At 43.8% G+C, this 20,614-nt stretch overlaps 1 protein-coding gene across 11 annotated transcripts in view; it reads left to right on the top strand.

Moving 5' to 3' along the window:
- Positions 1-20,614, top strand: part of LOC129782764 (transcription factor 4-like) — a 150,133-nt gene that overhangs the window by 78,672 nt on the left and 50,847 nt on the right. For 9 of the 11 annotated variants that reach the window (XM_055791305.1, XM_055791306.1, XM_055791297.1 and 6 more), the window contains one exon: positions 1,709-1,805. The exons of the other annotated variants lie outside the window; for them this stretch is intronic. In XM_055791305.1, the coding sequence (XP_055647280.1) occupies positions 1,709-1,805 (97 nt within the window). The remainder of the gene's footprint in view (positions 1-1,708; positions 1,806-20,614) is intronic. 11 annotated transcript variants of the gene reach the window in all.

Raw genomic sequence — 20,614 nt, 5'->3', positions numbered from 1 at the left:
CAGGTAGCCTGGCTGCTAGCCACCTGCCTGCCTCTGTGCTGAGGATGGGGCACACACATCCGCTGTGCTCCCCATGTCAGAGTGGGATCCCCCTCCAGGGAATGCAAGCACGGAGCTGCTATCTGGCACGGCAATATTCTGCGTTTGCTGGGATTTGTGAGACAGCTGGACTCAGTCATTTTGATTCTGTCTGTAGACAGTTATCCAAATTCTTTAGACACCTCAGGATTGGGATGCCAGTTCCTTCGGTAGGGGAGAAGTGCTATTTCCAGCAGAGCAGCTGTGCGGCTTGCCCCGAGTGGCACGGTGTGGGCAGCCCTGCCAGTGGTCTCCACGGGCCACCCCGGCAGCCCCCTCCCCAGCTGGAGCATCGTGGCTTTGACTGTCCCCAGGGCTGGGCATGGCTTGTGCTTCAGTACCAAGATGATTATTTCTGTTCGCTTCCTGCAAATGCATGAAGTACACTTACGCTGGGCAAAAAGTGCCTTCGCTGTTATGCCCTTATTTAAACAGTTTGTTTAAATTGCTTTTTAATTGTTTTCTAGTTAACGTGAAGGATCAGGTCTCACGAGCAGTGCTGCTGGGAGCTCCATGCCCTCGAGTGTCTGCCTGGCGAGGGGAAAGTCAGTTGCCCTGTTCATCCTCAGGCCGACCTTTCCCCTCGGGGCAGGTCCTGCCCTCAGCGGACCTTGTGCCAGCTGAGGTTTTAGGGGGACATCTGCAGCGCTGCACCACAGGCAGCTGAGGGGGGACCCCGGTCCTGCCACCGAGGGGGGGAAGCCCAACACCTTTTCTTATTCTGTCCCGCTTAGCATCCATTACGTCATTACCACTCACATCTGTCGGTTTTATTTTTATCCCTTTTTTTTCCTTGACACTTGTATTGCTTCCAAGGGAAAAATGTTTTGAAAAGTAAATTCTAAATTTGCACACACAATTATTTATGCATGCAAAAACTTGAATGTGAGTGTACAATGAAGTTTTGAGATATAAAGAAAAGAGCACGAGCCTGGGAAGAATTCTGGAGTTTCAATCAAGCCTGTGCATTAACTGGCAGTGTTATTCTGCAAACAGCCTGACCTCTCTCTTTCCTTCTTTGTAAAATGATGATGGTATTTCCACATTGGAGGAATTACTTTCTCGTGAGTTCTTCTAAACCAAAGAAACAAAACATTACATAACTGCTGCGCTCGGCCAATATTTGTAGTTAAATTTAAGATTTTGCAAGTTGAGTGACTGAAAGCAGAAGGTTGCACCAAAACTGTTTCAACAATTAGGGGCTTGATCCTGGAACAGTTTTTCTATGTCCTTGACTCTGTAGGTAGCGTTTGGATTTAAAAAGCAAAATGTTAAAAGGAGTAATTCTCTGCTGTTCTTGCATGTGTTACAGGCAAGAGACTTGTATGCTAAGAGAGGGCTTTATGCTGAATTGCACAGCAAGAAATTCCAGGAACCTCATCTCAGTCACCCTTTCAGGATTATCCACACGGCAAAACGAAGTCAATTACTAATGAAATAAAAATTTGAAACAGCTTTAAAAATGTTCTGGAACACATCACTTCCAGCAGAATCAATAGGGGGAAAACAATAAAGGAGACAATATTTCTTATAGCTGGCTTAAAACTTAGAAGGGAAATAGGGACCTGTAGGTTTTGAAAAATGCCATTTAAACTTGTAAAATTGTGTTTTTTCCCCAATTTGTTAACAGAACTATGGAGATGGGACTCACTATGATCATATGTCGAGCAGAGACCTTGGGTCGCATGACAATCTCTCTCCTCCCTTTGTCAATTCCAGAATACAAAGTAAGAAATCCATTTCCTAACTTGACTGTGTTGTTTAAAGTGGAATAAGTGAACCAGAAATAAAACTCTGAGGGCTTAAATCAGTCATCCTCATTTTTGGGGTTGACTGTACTCAACGTAAGGATGGGAACGTGGATTTTGACCTTTTCTTTTTTTTAAGCTATCATTCAAATTCAGAAATGTACAGCAGTGCTGTTTATTGAATAGACTTGTGTTTTCTCGCTGTGCGAGGGATATGACTTTTGATGCAGTAACTGCAGTATTTGCTGAAAGAGGTAAATGGTTGTTTCCTAAGGCTCAGCCTTTCCTTTTCCAAGAAGTGACAGGTTGGCAGAGAAAATAAGGACATGCTCTGAGCAGGACTTTTAAAGTAGAAAAGGCCTTCTGAAAATATGATAAATATAGGTTAGCAAAAGGGAACAGATAAATAAGTGGTGAGGGACGCCAAAGCCATTGTTTGTTTTGGAGTGTGATGGATCGCTGCCTGCTGGGACCTGTGAGCTGCAAACTCCTGGATTTCAGACGAGGGTAGCTGCAGCCTATTCTGCTCTAGAAGAGTGAGATTTTGCCCAGGGCATTTGGCAAGGACCCTCTTTCCACCCCACACCTCATGATAGAAAGTTTTGACACCCCTGAATAATCATTTTAGCTTAGCAGTAAACACCATAGCAGTATGAAGAGAGGCTATAATTATTTGTAAATGAATGATAGCTACTTTCTTTAATTATGCTTGATAAATGAGTTTGGTTAAAGTAAATATATGATGTAAAAATATTAGTAATGCTTATGCTTGGCCAAGATCACACCCTTCTTCTGCAGTTGTCAATGAACTAACCAAATGCTTTGCTTTGAAGGATTGAATGTGAGCCAAAAAAACCATGGAGCTGTAACTGCGATATATCATTCTTCAGCTCTAATATACGTCCCTAAAATATGCCTTGTCTTTTAATATCGGGAAATATTTGTGAGTTGTTTAACATATGGGACAGTGTTGGAGCTTGTAGTCATTTGTGTGTATTCACGTACAAAACATGATTACAACAGTTTTAAAGGGTCTAATATAAGCCAAAAAAAGCATGGAAATTTCAACACTCCCTTCTTAACTCACGCCATGGGGCTTAGGTAGTGCACAGAGACACTTTGCAAATAGCCACACACTTCTGTGAAACCCACTGGGCTGCCTGGTGCTTTCAAGTATAACTTTTAATTTGAGTATTTAGCACTTAAAAGTCTCTCTCTTTCTCTTCTGCCTGTCCTTGGGTTACAGAAAACTCTCATTCCTGACTTGGATTGTTTTTGCCTGTCTTAGTGAAAATGCTGGTTTCACTTGGTGTAAGAAATAGTTGTTTAAGAGAAACACTTTTGGAGGCACATGGTTAAAGAATTAAGCTATGGAATACTCTGACTAGGAGCTTTGGAAAGCCTGACGGATCTAGAAGGTTCCAGTCATCACCGTCAGAGGGGTCTGCACAGCCAGTGCTCACCCGGCCGTGGCCTCACATCCCCGGGTGGGAGCCAGCCAGCATCCTCACAGCGCGTGGTCCTAAGTGCCCTGAGATTTTTGGGGGTTTATGACACTTAGTAGTTTCTACTGGAAATAAGACTGGTGATGCTCCTGCACACACAGATGAAGGTGTGTGTGAGCGCATGGCAAGCGACTAACAGCTTTTGACAAGTGTGCTATGGCACAGTAACGCGCGTGTGCTGCTGGGGCCGTCAGCTGCCCTCCACAACGCATGGAGGGCAAAACACCCCTTTTTTGTGACCATGCTTTAGTATCATTCCTTTGGTAATTGGAGTAGACTTAATTTCTCCTGTTGGGGAGAAACTTTGCTCCCCAGTTTTGTTCTGCTCCTGGACATGGGGCATTCTTGCGGGACGAGGAGGGATGGCTGCTGGGACGCATGCACCTTCCCTTCCCAGTTGGACACCCCCGAGGGCCTTGGCTGGGAGGGCTGGTCCTGTCCCGTGGGGGAATGGAGACCCTGACCCAGCACCAGGCTGTGGTGACCAGCGGTGCTGCTGCAGAGGTCTGGCTGTGTGAAGCATCGCCCTAACAAAGGCCACTGTCAGTCTGCGCTGGTCACGTCTGTATTTATAGCTTCAGGAGAAACCTATATCCTGTGGGGATGAGCAATGCCCCGCACTGTTTGCTCAGCCGGAGGCTGCCCGCAGTGCCAGCTTGTGACTCCTGTCGCTCCAAACGCATTTTATTGTTGCCCTTTTCCTGGCAGGTCTTCCAACTCCCCTGAGGAAAGGTCCCCATAAACTCCGGTGTTATGCAGCTGGCACCTGCAGAGCCACACCATCATTTTCCTTCCATGCTTCTCTTTCTCTTGGCACTGATAGAGCCTGACGAGCATCCAGTTTGAACTGGTTTTATACTGGTGTGTACCGTTGACTTGAATGGAGTTGCTCCTGATTTCAGGTGGTTTTCCAGGCAAGGACTTGGTTGTTGCTGCTGGGGATAGGTATCACTGACCCCATACCTGTGAGCCACAAACGTTTGCAGACAGGGTGTGCTTCAATGAAGGCTTATGTTGTGTTTTATTTTTCAGGTATTTGTTTTTAAAACATATTTTTATGTGGCCAGTGTCTAGCAAGGAGCCTGTGAGTTAGGCTTTGGAGCAAGCCTTGTGGGGAGGAGCAGGGAGTTGTAAAGCTGCATGCATTACTCAACTGCTCAAACTCCTGCTTGTGTGTACTCGGATGCAGCTTGCTTTGTGTGTCTGGAGTCCCACTGCCCTGCTAGGTATTTTGTATTTTCTTAAGGGTATCTAAAGAGTAGTAATTTGGCCCAGCAATGAAGTGTGCATGGGCAGATAGCTGCGGCGGGTATTGCACGTCACGTATTGCTTCTCATTGCCTCTCCCATTTCCAGGCATGCTCTTTGGGAATGTTTCTTATCCTACTACCTGGAATATCTTGCTAGTACATTAAATCATTTACCAATGTACAGTACTTGCTTCTAAACCTCCTGTAGCTTAATGGAGCATTTCACTGCAAGGATTAGATTGAGGTTTCAGGCGCTGCTGAAGAAAGCTGCTGGCTTATGTGGTGACCTTTGAATCTCATCTGGGTTAGCGGTTGATATTTTGATTTGGTTACTGTGGTCATATTGTGACAGCTGCTGGTTCATTATAATTCAGTCCCTCTCCTCCATTTGCCTACTAGGAATATTTAGGTTTGTGTTGCTTCAAAGTGCTCTAAGCACCCAGAATTCAACCTGGCGCTCTGCACAAGGTGAAGCGCTGTGAATGCGTGTGGTCACCAGCTGCTGTCCACTGGACAGGCAGTCACCGCATACCTGGGTCCCTCCTGTAGTAGGGAGAAACTTGCAGTGGGAGGAAACTTTCCCTGAGACTTACAAAGCTGATATAACCTAGTTGGCTGAATGTAGTAAAAATGAGAATAGATAAGATCCATGGCACTTCTCTTATTTTTTACATGGACAATTTGTGTCCTCCTCCCCTCCGCATGTAATATTTCTGGTGTTCGCAGTAGTGGTTTTAGATACCTTATTGAAAAAGTTCCTACGCTACTAACCAGAAGACGACATTAAGTTTCTTACATTGCTTTGAGTGTCTCCAAAAGGACGTAAGGTCACTTCATGTAGAACTCTTAGTAGTTGTAGGTGTCGGTTGATGATCTCGTATGTGAAAACAAAATCTTTGCTTGCATTTCTTTTCTCTTTCAATTGCTAGACACAAAATGAAGAACAGATATAAATAGTTTTGCTTCCTTCCCTGTTGTCTGCTTCAGCTGGATGCTGCACTTGCTTCGGTTTGCACTCTTAGATGATCACTTGCCTGACGGGCTTTTGGGAGGGCTGGTGCGTGCATTTGCCAGAGACTGGCACTTCTATCACAAAATAAATATTTTCCTCGCTGGTTTCTTCCCTTTTCCTTTTAAAAATCTCCAAGTCATAATTTTCCCCTTAGCATTGTTATTTCGGAGAAGGTGGCGCTTTCTCATAGTCGGAGTGGCTGAGCTGTGCCAGTGCCAGCGTGGTGCCTGGGAGCTGGGGCGGTGCGGGCTGCCCGCCGTTCCAGTGGCAGGGCTCATGCCTTGGTTCCTGGGGAGCCCCCCTTGGCTGCTGAGCTGCGGCATGCTCTTGGCAAGTCCTTCAGTATCTCTGTGCTCAAATGTGCTTTCCTATTTGTGTCTGAAGAACGTGCACTATGTATTTTGCAGGGGTATTGTGAGATGTGATGAATTACTGTCTGGAAAACACCCTGAGTCCCTTGGATACTCTGTATAGATGCCAATTTTTAATATTATTTTTAATGCTATGATAGCACTTGTCTCTGTACTAATATTGCTGTAGCATTTGCCTTTAATCCATACAGCTTTGATTCTGTTACTGTTATTATAAGTAGAACTGGAATTTTTGCAGATTAGTTAAGTTTACCCAACACAGCGTTATAAGGCCTTGCTTTCAGTTGCTAAACTGTAAACATTTGGGATGAATTTTTCCATGCTGTGTATCTGACTCAGCCTGATTATTGTTTTTTTAACCTTCTACAGAAATGATTTCAATATTTCCTAAAATGAGATTACATTTCATCCTGGCAGATTTTTGATTTTCTCAGTCAGTGTCTAGCACATCATGAACATTAATTCTTTTTCACACCACCTCTGTTATGTCAGGTGGCTTTGGTTCCCGTTTTGCACTGGAGAAGCGAAGGTACGTGAGGACCCATGAGGGAAATGTCAAAAACTGTCCAGCAATTTTAAGTTGTAAATTTGAAATGGAAAAGACTTTGATGGTCTCAGTTCTTGCATTCAGTGGCACCTGAAGATGCCACCACTTGGGGAAATGGTGGTTGTGATGCTTCATGTGTGTCATCCACATTATGGGAGCACAGACTAGGTAGCCACTTAAGTCTCTTAGTGGTGCCTGCTTTTTTTGTTTTGTTGTTTCATAAGGACTTTTGAGGGCAATGCAGTATTGAAGAAGCTTGGCAACTTATGGTGGCTAGAAAATGAAGAACTGACTATTATATTTGGAAAAAAGTAAATTCTATGTAATGTATAGAAAGAAACAGGTGAGTGCTTTTTAAAAAAAAAGCAGTCAAAGGTGAATCTTCAGGAATCACAAGCAGAACTATGTTTTTCAGAACATTCTGTGGCTGCCTGAAAACGTATCGCATTAACTGAGATGAGTTTTAACAACAGAAAATTTGACTGTAACAAGTAAAAAGATCAGGAAAGGCCTTGAGAAACCAAAGAGCTGGAAATCCTAGACTTCCCTTTTGATTTAAAGTATTTTGCATTTGTGCAGCTGACACAACCCAGAACCTGCAGTTTAGGAAGATTTGCGGAATGGATGCTGTGTGACAGGCGAGTGCCCAGGGATTCCCCAGCCACCTGGAAAATGGGAGAAGTGATCTGACCGTACTCGTTTCCACCTGGAGATGAGGCAATTTGGGGTGGGTGGAGTAGGATGCAGCTACAGCAGTGCTGGGGAGGGGATAGGTACTGGTATTGGGGTTCCTTAGAAAGCATGATGACTGCCACGTCCCCAAAGGACACTGAAGCCCATGGTGTGGCTGGGCTGCAAGGCAGCCTTTGACATGGTCCTTTGGGCATGGATGGAAGATGTTCTGGGGCCGTGAGCAGAGCTGCTGTTTCTATAGAGACCCACTATGACCTGAAAAAGGCAGGTCCCCCGGTGCAGGACCCCTTCCCATGGAGGCAGAGCTCTCTGGCTTGCCGAGGCAGTGGGAGCTTCGGGGCTGTTCAGAGGAAGGGCTTAAAACCTGAGTTTAGCTGACAGGTTTGAGCTATTTGGCTCGTTTGGCAAGTTGTGCCTCCAAGTCTGCATCTGGCATCTTGGTTATTTTGGTTCTGTGTTTTTATTCGCCTCTCAATTCACTGAACTCCCCTTGCAACGAGGAAGTAAATCCATGAAAATCCATCCAGTGAATGCTGTATGGATATATATGCCCACCCACCTAAGTCTTGTTCTTTCCATCCCCACGTGAGTACAGAAGGGAAGATCTGAGACTGGGTTTTCAACCTAAATCCAGGAAAAGTAATCTATCGAGGTTTCTTTGCCAAATCTAAAATTGCTTCGCCAACCAAAATACCTCGTTTTCAGCATCTTCAAGCCTTAAAAACGGCACTAATCTTGGAAATAAATGTGCTGCTTTACATATCGAGAGAGCAAGGCACTGTAAATGCACCTCCAAGAACTGAATTACAAACCAGCAACTGATTTCCAGGTATGGTCTACTTTGCTTTCTAACGGACATGTATCTAATCGATGTGTAAGTTAAGGCTCTGTCTTCCTTCCCTTACCTAGGAACAGCTGGACAGGATTTCTTCCAGTCTTTTCTTCTGGATTTGTTTTAGTGGTTTCTGCACAACAATGTACAAGTGCTTCTGGAAAACCCTGAGCAACAGTTTGAGTTTAACTATGCAAGGCTTCAAGGCTGAGACCTGAGGAGCTTAGATGTAGCACTTTAGCTTTCTAAGATAAGGGCAATGAAAATCACGTGATTTACTGTCAGCTGGGGCCTTGAAGGGTGCCTTAAAAATGCTTTGTAGAAGATGCTGGCTCACGTATCCCTTCTTGCTGCGGAATAAGCCTGCTGCTTCTCTTGTCTTGCTTGCCTATGAACAAAATCAACAGGAAAAATCTGGGCTGCAAAGCATTTTGTAGACGTAGGTATAAATATGTTACTGTTCCCAATCAAGAGTTAATGTATTTTGCAGCAAGTCAATCTTGCAAGCACTGCCAGTCAGGATTCTGAGCTTCAGCATTCAACCCCAGCCTCTCGTACAGTCCTGAAGAGAAGAAATTACGTTTCCATTTATTTGAGGAGCGAGCAGCAGATGTATAAATAGAAACTGTAGACTCTGGCAATTAATGTCTGTATACTGAGCAAAGAATTGAAATATTATTTTGTACTACGTAGTCTTCAGTGAAGTTTACATTCCTTTGTATTTTGTTCTTAAAACAAGCCCAAGCATTTTTAATAAGTTATTTTGTGTGACAGTTGTATTCTGCGTAGTGTGGCATAGTCTAGAGCTGTGTGAAAAATTTGCATTGAACTGCGAATGTATTTGATCTCAATTTGGAGTACAAATTGTAAGTTTGCAAAATACTGCCTGAAGTTATCCTCCCTGTTGGCAGAAAGGAAGGTCTTCCTGCTAGTCTTCCAGACCTTTCTTCTGCAGACCTGGAGGGTTTTGAGCCTGTCGTTGGGGTGGCCCTGGAATGGGAATCGGGGCACAGAGTGGCAGCATGAAAAGCACGAAGCGTGTGCAGGCGTTGGGTAACGGCTGCTCCAGGTGGAGCTGGCTCAGGAGCCTCCGTCGGGCTTCTCCTGAAGAAAGCACAACGGGCACAGGGCTATGCGGGGTCCGCTGGGCTCCATGGCTCTGGGTTTATCTGCTTGAGACACCGCAGGTTTCTGCATTGCAAGCACATCAATAGAGAAGTGGCTTTTAAAGTAACATCCAGAAGGTGCTTTAATGGTTAATGAGCTTCTGCCCTTTAGATAGCTGAACTGAGTTTGGCTTTCAAACAAGTGTTTGCTGCTGTTCTCCAGCTGAGCTGGTATTAGTGGCAGAGGGAATTTGAGCTCACACCTGTTTGAGCATTAAAAGAAATGTGTAAGTGACTGACTTAAAATATTCATGGAGAGGAAAAAAATCCCATTTCTAGAAAGCCTTACACCACCAGGAAAACCATTGTTAGACATTTAAAGGAAAGAAAAAAAACCACCACCACCACACCCCAAACCCCACAAAACAAAAAAAGCAACAGCCCCCCCCTAAAAAAAACAAACAACAAAACAAACAAAAAACAACCCCCACCCCCCCACCCCCCCCCCAACCAACCAACCAACCACCACCAAAAAAAACTGGATTTGCGAACTACTTGCAATCTTCCTATTTTCCTGAGTTGTTTGTAGTCCCAAAATCGGTGAGTGTACACCTCAAGTAGCAGCATGCTTCTGGGGGACACGACTGGCTTGGATGTGGAATAGATTTGCATTACAGCTGGGAAGTATACATGTGGGAAAATCTGTGAAACAAAACAAAGTTGTTGAATTACTAGGTCATTTACATAGCTGCTCCAGCCATGGTCCATTAAACAGGCAAAAACAATGGGTTTGTTCTGTTCTCTAGTTAAGGCACAGAATGTGTAAAACAATGCCTTTTTAGCTGGATAATTAATAATTGTTTTGAGCCCCGATGTACCTTAAGTCTGGACTTCACCGGGTGTAGAGAGGCTGAATCAAATGAGGCATTCGCTAAGTAAGATCAACTTATTTTGTAGGTCTTGGTGTGTTCCTCTAGAGAAAGTAGGCAAAGCTGTGAGGTGGCTGTGTGCTGATGCTGGCTCCGTTAGCCACGGGCAAAGCCTGGGCAGCGCGTTGCTGGTCAGAACTAACAGCCGTCTGCATTTCCCCAGCAGATTTCTTCTCAGGCTTTTTTCTGAGGGCATCCAGGAGAGAAAATTGCCATCGTTTTCTGTAGGAAGATGCGGTAGTCTCAAAGCAAAACCTGATTTATACTTTTGGAGTTAAACTTCTAATTCTCTCTCGAAACTCCTTCTGACAGGTTCTGTAATGACTCCTCTATTCTTGTCCCCGATCTTCAGCCTCGAGTGCTGTACTGGATTTAGCACATTTGGTCAGATGCACAGAATATACAAAATCAAATATAAAACAGTTCCAATGGAAATGATAAAAAGGGTATGACAGGAGGGTACAGTAATTCTCTACAGCATCATGCCAATAGATACATCTTACCATATGGTCTGAATTAAGGACAGCACCAGTTCACACACTATACAAGGCTGATGGTATACTAGGTCTATGCTTTGATCCTTGTACCATGTGAAATAAAAAGATATGGAGCATGCGTTTAACAGGAACCATCAGTGCTTTAATTAGATTATATTTATTTTTAACTAAAATCAGAGTACTCGGATACATTTCTTTATTCTGCAAACTTTTACTATGTGATTGTGGTCTTAAGCATACTCAATAGTTCTAAAAAGAGTATAGAACGAGAAGTGATGGAGAACGATATTCTGGGAAGTAAACGTGCTGACTAAATGTGATGAAGAAATTAGGCCAACGATCAAATATTAAAAAGAGTGGCATTGTGCGTGCATATATATATACATATATATATATATATATATAGTGTGTGTGTGTGCGTGTGTGAGAATTATCCAGAAAAAGCAGTTTTGATTAATTCTTGGATGAGGAAGTATGTAAACGGATCAGCAAGAATTTAGTTACAAGCATTTTTAATTTGTTGTTTAAATGCCTGTTTCTGGTTCACATTGCCAGCAAATTTTTGTTTTCCAAATATGCCTTCTAGGAGAATATTTTTTTTTTGTCCTTCCTAAATTTTAACTTTAATATAAATCTCATAGCTAGCGAATCGATTCCAAAGTGAGTTTTGGCTGAGATTACAAATTTCCCATGGGATGTGGAGCAGCACTCAGAAGGTAACTGGACATCTGAAGAGTGCTTGTTTTAGGAAGTGTTACATGAAGAAGTTTGCAGGCATCGGTAGAAGTTGGCCCAATGGCTGTAATCTGTTTAATCATTCTTTATTTTGAGTAGCAAACCAAAACAAATCAAGAAAAAAAAAAAAGAAAAAAAAGAAAACCGAGAAAATTAGTGAAACTTTAGAGTAACTGTTGTTCACTGAGCATTAAAATGGGCTCAAAGCCAGGACAATACTCGTAGTAATTTTAAAAGCACTAAATTACCTGCTGATAGTAAGGTGAGGTGTGCAAACAGAGCAGCTGTTACATTCCAAGTGTAGCTCACATTTAGCTTTGTATATTAGAACCTATTTTCCCAGGGAATAGAAAGATGATGCCTTATAAATACGCAACATCAAGGGGAATTGGTACCCACTGAAAAATAAGTGTAACAAGTATATTCTACACAGCTATGGTAAGGATAAATAATATGATGAAAAGCATACTAACATCCTAATATAGAAGAACAAGCACTGCAAAAAGTAATAGTAAGAAAGGAAGGCAAGAATATAAGATGTAAAACATCAAGTTCAGAGAACGCATGGAATGAGGTTCAATGTTAAAAAATAATCTGAAAGCAAAGAGAGAGAAAGGAAGGAACAACCATACATAGTTAAGATGAATAATCATGAAAGACGATTGCAATGCATAAAGAAGGGGAGGTCAGTAAAGTAGATTTTAGGACCTCTTAAAGATGGAATGGGTGATTTATTGACAGATGATGTAGACACTGCTAAAAAATAAATGGATTTTTTGCCTCAGTGTTCACAAAAGTGGATGGGGAACAGATGCCAGAATCAGATATAAATTTCCCAGGGGAAAGGCAAGAAATATTGAAGGAAATAGGGATTATTCCAGAATGGGTGATCACATGGTGGGTGAGAACATCAGTAGATGGATTAAACTCTATAGAGGAGCCATCACAGAATTCTTAAGTAAGAAAAGAGAAAGGACTATTGCATGTTTGCAGGGGGAAAAAAACAAATAACTCGCTCCCCTCAGTTCTGAAGTGTCCTCAGCTGTCCGCCGAGATAACCAGGAGGGGAGCTGCTCTTTCGCCACAGCAGCACAGTGCTTTTGTCCCATACAGACTTTCATTGACGAGTTTTGTGCGCGGCACTCTGGTTTAGTTCTTTTGAAATTATTTTGAATATTTACAATATATTTTATAAGGATGAGTCCAGTCTACACAAAGTGTACATTCGTGTATGAAAGGAATACAGAACTCAGTTGGGTCAGCAGAAAATGTTAAGGAAAATGTTGCTGATCCAGAACTGTAAGGTGAAGTGTTTCCAAGTGCTTTCTGCTCTGTGGTGTGTTCTGCTGCCTCAGAGAAAATTCTTGATAGCTTTTACTTCTGCCAGAATAAACATATTCTCTATCTGATGGGAAGGTTGATATTATGTGGTCTGATGGGAAGGTTTGAAGGTGAGATTTGTCAGGTCATAGTTACATCTGGAATGTTTTTGTCTTTGTGGTCTCTAGGAGAGTGCAAGACCAGGACATATGTGCCTCTTATGTTTGCCCTCAGGTTCAAAGTTGACTCTCAGCCAGAGTCTGGACCTGGGTCTATGAAGAACTAATACCCAAAGTTTTGATGCTCTTCTTTCTGAGCCTCTTAATGGTCTAGAAGAATCATGCTCTTGGCGGCACAGTCTTCAGTATGAGCTTGAGTGAGCTTCGCACTTTCATGAATGACTGAACTTACACGTTCAGTGTAACAAGGAAGTTTCATCTTACTCATCTTGCCAGCGTCATCCTCAAGCCTCATGTTTCTTCAGAGGCATTTTTGCTTTCACATATTTGATATCAAAGGTTCTCACGCCTCTTCCCAGGCCAGATTCATTAGTTTCTTGTACTCATTAGGTTTGGCTGTCTTCACAGGAATGGTGTCTGAGTGACTGGCAGACAGTAGCACTGAAGCTGGAGGCAAAATGAGACGTTTCATTTCTGATGAACAGGCAAATGTGAAAACCGAGGGAGGTAACAGGTAGAATATTTAAGACTGAGCTAAGCTGTTGCAGGGCTGTGGACTTGAGACTTGTGGTCTTCCTGAGTGCATACATTAGGGGAACAAAAATTAAAATTTACCAGTATTTGCTGGCTTGTGAAAAGAACAGTGCAAACTGAAACTGAACTGAGATTGTCCATTTGGCAGAGGAGATCTTTAGTATTTAGATACCAAGCTGATTCAGCAAAACACTTTATCTATAAAACCTTGTAATACCTTAGAAATAGAATCCAGATCAAACAAAATTTCACATCCCCCAGGCAGAAGTTTCTGTCCAATACTTTGGAAAGCTTTTGCAGAAGACCAAACTCTGTCCTTTGAGTGGAGTCTTACCGTCTTCCCAAATGCAGATTTTCTGCTACCAGCAGATTTTTTTCTGTTGGTTTCTCATCTCTGCAGCTGCAGGGCAAATGTTCTAGCAGAGAGGCAGTTCTGCCTTCATCTCATCTTCCCCCCTTGACCTGCAGATTGGAAGCGTGCTTTGTGTTTGCTGGTCATCCCGAGGAGACACACCTTCTGGTACCTCCACCCATCCGCTTTGGTAGCGTCTGAAGTGATGAAGGCTGATATCTGAGGAATGGCAGTATGTTTGGTAGGCTGATGTATCTTGTGAAACTTTTGCCTAAACTTAACTAGACCTTCCTTTTAAGGATCTTCTGCCAGCTTCTGTTGGAAAAGTAAAATACAGATGCACTGTAACTTGGATAATACTTTATGTGCTTATCATGATGGAAATATGTTCTGGCCTCAGTAGCCTTCTATGACACCACCAACCTCTTAAATAGTGTCTCTTGGGATGTAAGGGATTGCAAAGGAATCTCTGAATAGGTGATAAATTCTCTCATAATCCCTGTTTTGTGGACAGAAACATCCAAATGCAACCAGAGACTAAGCTTATTGCTGTAGCCCTCCGCTTGTCCGTGTTTACATTCCTGGAGCTCCCTGCCACGCTCCTAGTCATGACCAAGTAACATCCTCACTGCTCAGTTTATTTAGTGTCCTAAATCCACTTGGTGTAGTCCTCATTTTCTATTGATGGAAACTGTTGAAAGCCTAGAGCTTTCCAAGCATGAGTGGCTATAGAAGTCACATGTAAAATGTGTCATTTCTCTAGAGAGCATGCCCAGGTTACGTTGGTGTGACAGACTCATGGGTGTTCGCTTGAGAATGAGTTTTGTTACAGAGGTGCTTTGGCCTTCTGTTGTTAATACAAAAATCATTTCTCCCTGCCCATCAGCAGAATTTTCCACACGTGTAACACACCCCAAGTTCTAGCCATCCTAAAATACGTTCTGCGCCTTTTTGTTGTGGTTGGATTCAAGGCAACGGAGCTCCAGCCTTTGCATCTCTGAGCTTCTCTAGACTAAGGGTTTGCAAGCGGGACTGAAATTCACTATTTAATTGCTTCTGCTTTTCTGCAGAATGGAGCGAGAGACTTTTATCGCCTCCAGAGTACTTGGCTTGCACATGCAGAATGTGCTTTTAGGTCAGCTTGGGGAGTTCCCTTCCTGCCCCCCTTTCTGGGGGTAAGCCAGGTGGAGTGGCCCGTTAGCAAGGCAATAGCAAGGATCTCTTTGGTAGGCTTATAAACGCTAGCAGAGCATGGCAGCCTGAGCTGTGTCGTGTTTAACTTGATCATTTAAATAGCCAGTCCTTTTCATTGTGTTTTGTTTGACTAGGTTTCACCTCTTTGTATGGCAGAACTATTCTTTGTCTAACTTTGATATTTTTTTTTTACATGTGAAATGGTTTTGATCACGTTATATGGAGCTGTCATCACACCCTGAACAGTTGCAATTTCTGTGCCTGCTCATGTGGTGCACACCTGTAACATGTTGGGAATGGACTTGGCTTTGAAGCTAGACTTGTTCTCTCATAAGAGTCCACATATTTCTTCCATCATGTAATGAGATATGCTGATGATACAAAACTGAGGGGAGCAAGCTGCACTTAAAAGAGAGGCAATATAAAATACAGCTTTGGCCACGGTCCTGCAGTTGGATCCATGCAGGAGGAGTCCTGCCACAGTGCTGAGCCCTGTTGACTCGAACGCAGCCCTGTGTAATAATAAAAATCTGCTTGCGAGTCGCTGTTGCTATAGCTTATTTTCTCTAACGCTTTCAAGATTCCTAAAACGCGGAGCAAAATCATGACTTAAAGGTAGAGGGAGTGTGAAAGTAAGAGGGGAGGAAAGGAAAGATGTGCTAGTGGAAGCATTTGAAAAAAGCTCATGGTTGAGAGGCAGGCCATGAGATTATCCCAGGTGTCACGGAGTGGTGAGTGGATGTCCCTCTTCTCCCGACCGGAGATGGAGAGCAGCCAGCCACATGTCCACAATAGGAAAAAGGATGCTGCGGGATCTTCGAAGGCTTTAAAAATATAGAAAGGACTTTTCTGATTCAGGCCCTGAGATAAATAAAGGAGAGGAAGAGGATGATGTGAACCTGCTTCTTTCGTCATGTGCTAAACAGAAGAAGAGCTGTGGTGAGCACTGGAGGGAACAGGAACCTGCGTTCTGCTTCCGCGACTGGGGTGGGAAGTTGACCTGGAAATTCGTCGGCAGAGCTAAGAACAGGCTCTCGGCGTAGTCCTGTTCAGGGTGATCGGGGCTGCAAGATGAGGCCCTTCCATGTTCTGTGTAGGCTCGTGTTGCTGTTTAATGGAGAGAGACAGATCTGCGGGTTGATGGAAAACAGCGCATTTAAACCTTCACCCCAAACCAAAATAGGTTTGTTTTTTTTCTTTTTTGGGGGGCGTGTTTTTCTTTTTTTATTTTCCCGAAGCTAGTGATCTGAGATTCATGAGCAAAGGTTGAATAAAAGTCAAAGGAGACTATTCTGGCACTTTCTAAGGGATAAGTGAGGCCACATCCATAATCCTGTGCATGGTTCTTGTCACCTTATTATTAGAGCTCTGTAAATCTGGCAAGGATTTATATTTGCCAAATATACCTCTGGCCTAGATTTGGGCTTATATTTGGAATTCAGGCCAGTTTTAACGCCTGTGCAGTTTGTAATTTTTGCCAGTTTTAAGCAAAATAACAGGGAAGAGGATAATGAAGGACAGAGGAGTCAGGAAAGCAGAAAACTAAGAAAGGTGGGAACTAGAAAGGGGGAAGAAAAAGGACAAAGAAATACAGAGCTCATTCCTTCTTTTTTCACGTAACATAACCTCTCTTCTCCCTTCATTCTTCATTGTTGCTCTCTGAATTTAGAATAATCAAATAAATTCAGCCACTCTCTTCTGCTCTGTTTGTGCTCTCACATTTGTTTTTTAATTTGAAAACTTCTCCCTTAATTTCTCTCTCATAAATATTCCCCTCCTCCATTTTAACTTCTTTTCCTGTGCCCCTTGGTGGATATGCTGGCTGTGAAAATTTTCCTGCTCCGCATATCCTACCCTGGTGCACAGGCACCTTGATGTACACGCATACCAGCAAGATTAAAATTCTAAGGACTGAAAAGTATTGCACTTGCATTTGTGAAATAAGCCTTGCAAAGATGCTGGTGAAACAGAGTGATGGTTTGCTGATATCTTGTCCCATACGTAGGTTAGGTGAAATTGGCAGAGATACACTCCCCGACAGTGGAAAATCCCACAAGACTTTCTGAAGGTCAGGGTGAAAGTGTTGGAGTTGCTTTCCCCACGGGCTGGCCCTGTAGGCTGGTCCAGGTGGAATGGTCCGAGCGGATTTGGCTAAATTAAGGGTAGGGAAGCTGTGACTTCCCCAAGGTCAGCAGGAGAACCAAAGGCAGAACTGGAATAAAATCCAGTAATAAGGTACAAGAAGCCCTGGATTCTGGCTGGAGGTAATACCGGTCTCCTGTTTAAGTTTGCAATTTTACGTTACTGGGAGCTCACAGTTTTAACTGAAGCCGCTTAAATTGCATCTTTTAAGTACAGTATGAACCTGCTGCTGCTCCTCTGTCATGCTGGCGGCTGTTACCCATCTGAGAGACCCCAGCACAGACAAGTGCTCTGTATCAGCTATCTACCTTCCTCCAACAGCTCCGGTGGGAGGTGTCCGTGCCATGTGCCTCATCCTCTGTTGCTCAGCCGCTGGGCCAGAGTGGAGGAACGGGGCTGGAGACACTGGCTGCAGGTACGGGTGTACAAAGAACCCGGGTCTGTACTGGTTTTCATGGGAGATAATTATCTATCTCATATAGTTGCATGGGATGGGTGGAGCTGGTTTATTGCATTATTTGGTTGCCTTCTGCAGTGATGATTCATTGGTTATTAATACATACGGATTTGTACATGGCATAGGAATGATACAGGAGTATGGAAGGTGCCACAGTGGCAAGCTAACATGAGCATCGACTTTGAGGACTCCCTCACGTGGGAAGGGGGAAGGGCAGGTCTGCCTCCTGCAGGGAGGATGGGATTGCAGAGGGTCCCTTCTGAGGGCTGGGGGGAATGCTACAAGGCCATTTGATCCCGTGATGAATGAGAAACTGGTCACAAGCCTTGAGCTGAGCAAAGGCCAGATGAGAAAGGAATTACATGCAGAAGTTCTCATCCAGAGAAAATAATGTAGGGGTGCATTAATGGCCAGCAGTAGAACCAGATACAGTGAGAAGTTAAAAATAGAAATGTGTTGGTGTTTGGAATAAATGTCGTGGTTAGTGGGTTGGTCCCCAACACAAACCAACCCAGGTAGGTTTGCGTATGTCCTGGAATTCCTTCTGTTTCATGCACCCTGGCCTGGCGCTTGCTGCACTGCTCGGTACAGTCTCTGAGCGAGCACTGTGGATAACAGCAGAGTGGGGTGGTGTATTTTTCTTTGCAAATGCTATCTTTGGATCTCTTGTGTGCTTTTGTGACTGTGCACTTCTTTTTTCCAGAGGCACGTGGAAAATTAATACGTTCTAACTTCACGACAACATCTGAACTTGCAGGACTCCCTTGCTCTCCCCTTGCCGGTTTGCGTTTTATCGGTGTTAAAAGCTTTGCTTCTCCCTTGCGCCTCGCCTCCTCCAGCCCTGCCAGAATACAACGTGTAACCTAGTAGGTTCCTCTGGGCAGCTTTGGCGTAAAGCTCGTAAGGCAAAGCAATCTCTAGGAATAAAGCCGGTACTTCCCATCCCTGGGTAGCCGAAGCAGCAGGGGTGTGGCACAGAGGTGCATCACCACACAGACAGGCTCGGTGGCAGCAGCTGATCATTATTTTTCAGGTTTTGCGATTTACCTGTTGTGCTCAGTGTAACAAAAGAAATGAAATCTCTGTAATTACACTGGAAGGGGGAGGAGATGGTGTTTTAGTGCCTTTGATCTGAAGTTAGAGTAGGCTCAGCTTTTGGAAATTTAATTTGAAAGAGTCCAACGTACACATCTGCTTTTTGTACTGCAGTTTCTTTTGAGCCAAAAAAATATAAATTTATTAATGCAAATGTGTGGATTCTGGTCGGTGGAAGAGAAGGAAGCCCATTTGAAACATAAGTTGACTTTTTCTTTATAGCACTAGAAAATGTTAATAGGTATTGGGTGCTAGCATCACAGAGTTTATAGGCAAAGTTTTCCGTGAGCAAGCAGACAGCATAAAATGGTAGGATACTTCTGGGAGCGTACAGATTTCTGGGAAATATAATAAGCGAGTGTTTCCAAGGTACTAATGAAAAGAATGGGGGGGTGGAATTCTATTGATAAGCAGTTTAGAAACAACAACAAAACAAGCGTGTCATAAAACTGCTTTGTGAGCTTGCCTGGGTTGGGAGATGGAAGGAGCCTGTGCTGCCCACAAGGAAGCGGAGGGTTTATTTCAGTTGCTCTGCTGATGCCCAGTGTGCTCTAAAATTAGTTGTGCCTCATAAATTGAATGTGATCCAAAATTCAAGGTAGATACTTTCAAAATGTAGCTTAAGAGATGTGTCTTGTGTTTTTCAGGGCTTTGCATAAAAACTGAGAAAAGGCATGTTGGACAGAAAAGATTGCAGGAGATATACTTTGGCTCTCGTAGATGTTCCATCAGAATTTCCCCTATGCACCTATTTTTCCTATTCCCTGTCAAAACCTGCCAAACAGGAGCTTGGTCAGTCTCTGAAATAACACCATATAAATGAAAATGTATATCTTAAAGCATATGTAAAGAAGCCCTGATGATTCTGTGTGACAGCAGAGAGCTAAAAGAAACCTGAAAGGTTTTGTTTGTTTATTTTTAAATTAACCTGTTTTTGTGCCTTGCGACTGGAGTATATTTTCAGATTTTAAATGAAATTCATTAGGAATTTCCCTGGGTGAGACCTTTCATCAGGTGAGCATCTCTGTGACAAGAACATCTTTCAGATCTACAGAGTCAAGTAGGATGAGCAGCTTTAGTTTGCTTTCGAGAATTGGAGGTTTTTATTTCAACTGCCTTTATTTCATCTTTGTGTCCTTTCAGAAATTACACTTTTCTTCATATTATTAATGCAGCGGAGTTCAGGCAAGTTACAAAGGACTGGCAAATTCTGTCCAACAATGGAAAAAAAGGTTTTTTGTTTCAAGTGACATGCGTATCTTAGGTTTGCTTAGGGGAGTTTCTGGGTGGGGAGCAGGTATCCCACCATCGCTGTAGGATGAGCATTCACTGGTCCATGCTGGGACAGGGGTGAGTTGTTCCAGTCATCAGCTGGCCCAAGGGGTTTGATACTTCAGATTTTTTTTTTCCCCCTACGCTTAAAAACAGATTTCTCCTCATTCGTTTTACAAACACAAGTCATTTCTCTTCCCCTCCCTGGTCACCCAGATGACGTGGCCTCAGTTAGCTAGGACTTCTGTTGCTCTTCTCAGGCTTTGTTGGCGCAGGGGAGGCGGCCACCATTGGTGACCCTGCTGGAGTGATTTTGCTGTGTGGTGGGCAGGTGATTCAGGTTGTAGTGGGTGCCATGACCTGCATTCATTCTTCTTCCATCCAGCTAAGCAGCTTGAAGGGGACGAAGCAGTGTTCTGTATACGTTACCCACCATTGCTCCTCGGTCAGAATAGGTTCAAACACTTCCTTCCCACAGAAGCACTCTGGCATCCCTCCTTCCCAGGGCTCAGGCAGCAGAGGCAGGGGATGTGGTGCTTGCAGCTGACCCCACCGCAGGGGACCCCCAGCTTCGCATGGGGCCGCGGTCCCTCCTTGATGTCCGTCCACCCATCCACCCGGGGTGTCAGGCAGCTCTGAGGCACTGGAGCCCTCCGGAGCACCTTGGGGCGTGAGGTGCTGTGGGTGGTGATACCCATCAGGTAGCAGCAGGCACCGCAGCCTCCATGTCCGGCAGTGCTTCCTGGCTCTCCCTGTGGGTGCCGTTG

Source organism: Falco peregrinus, chromosome Z (assembly GCF_023634155.1).
Source record: "Falco peregrinus isolate bFalPer1 chromosome Z, bFalPer1.pri, whole genome shotgun sequence".
In the NCBI taxonomy this organism is placed as follows: domain Eukaryota; kingdom Metazoa; phylum Chordata; class Aves; order Falconiformes; family Falconidae; genus Falco; species Falco peregrinus.
Note: the sequence above shows the minus strand (reverse complement) of the source record. Positions and strands in the feature narration are given on the sequence as shown.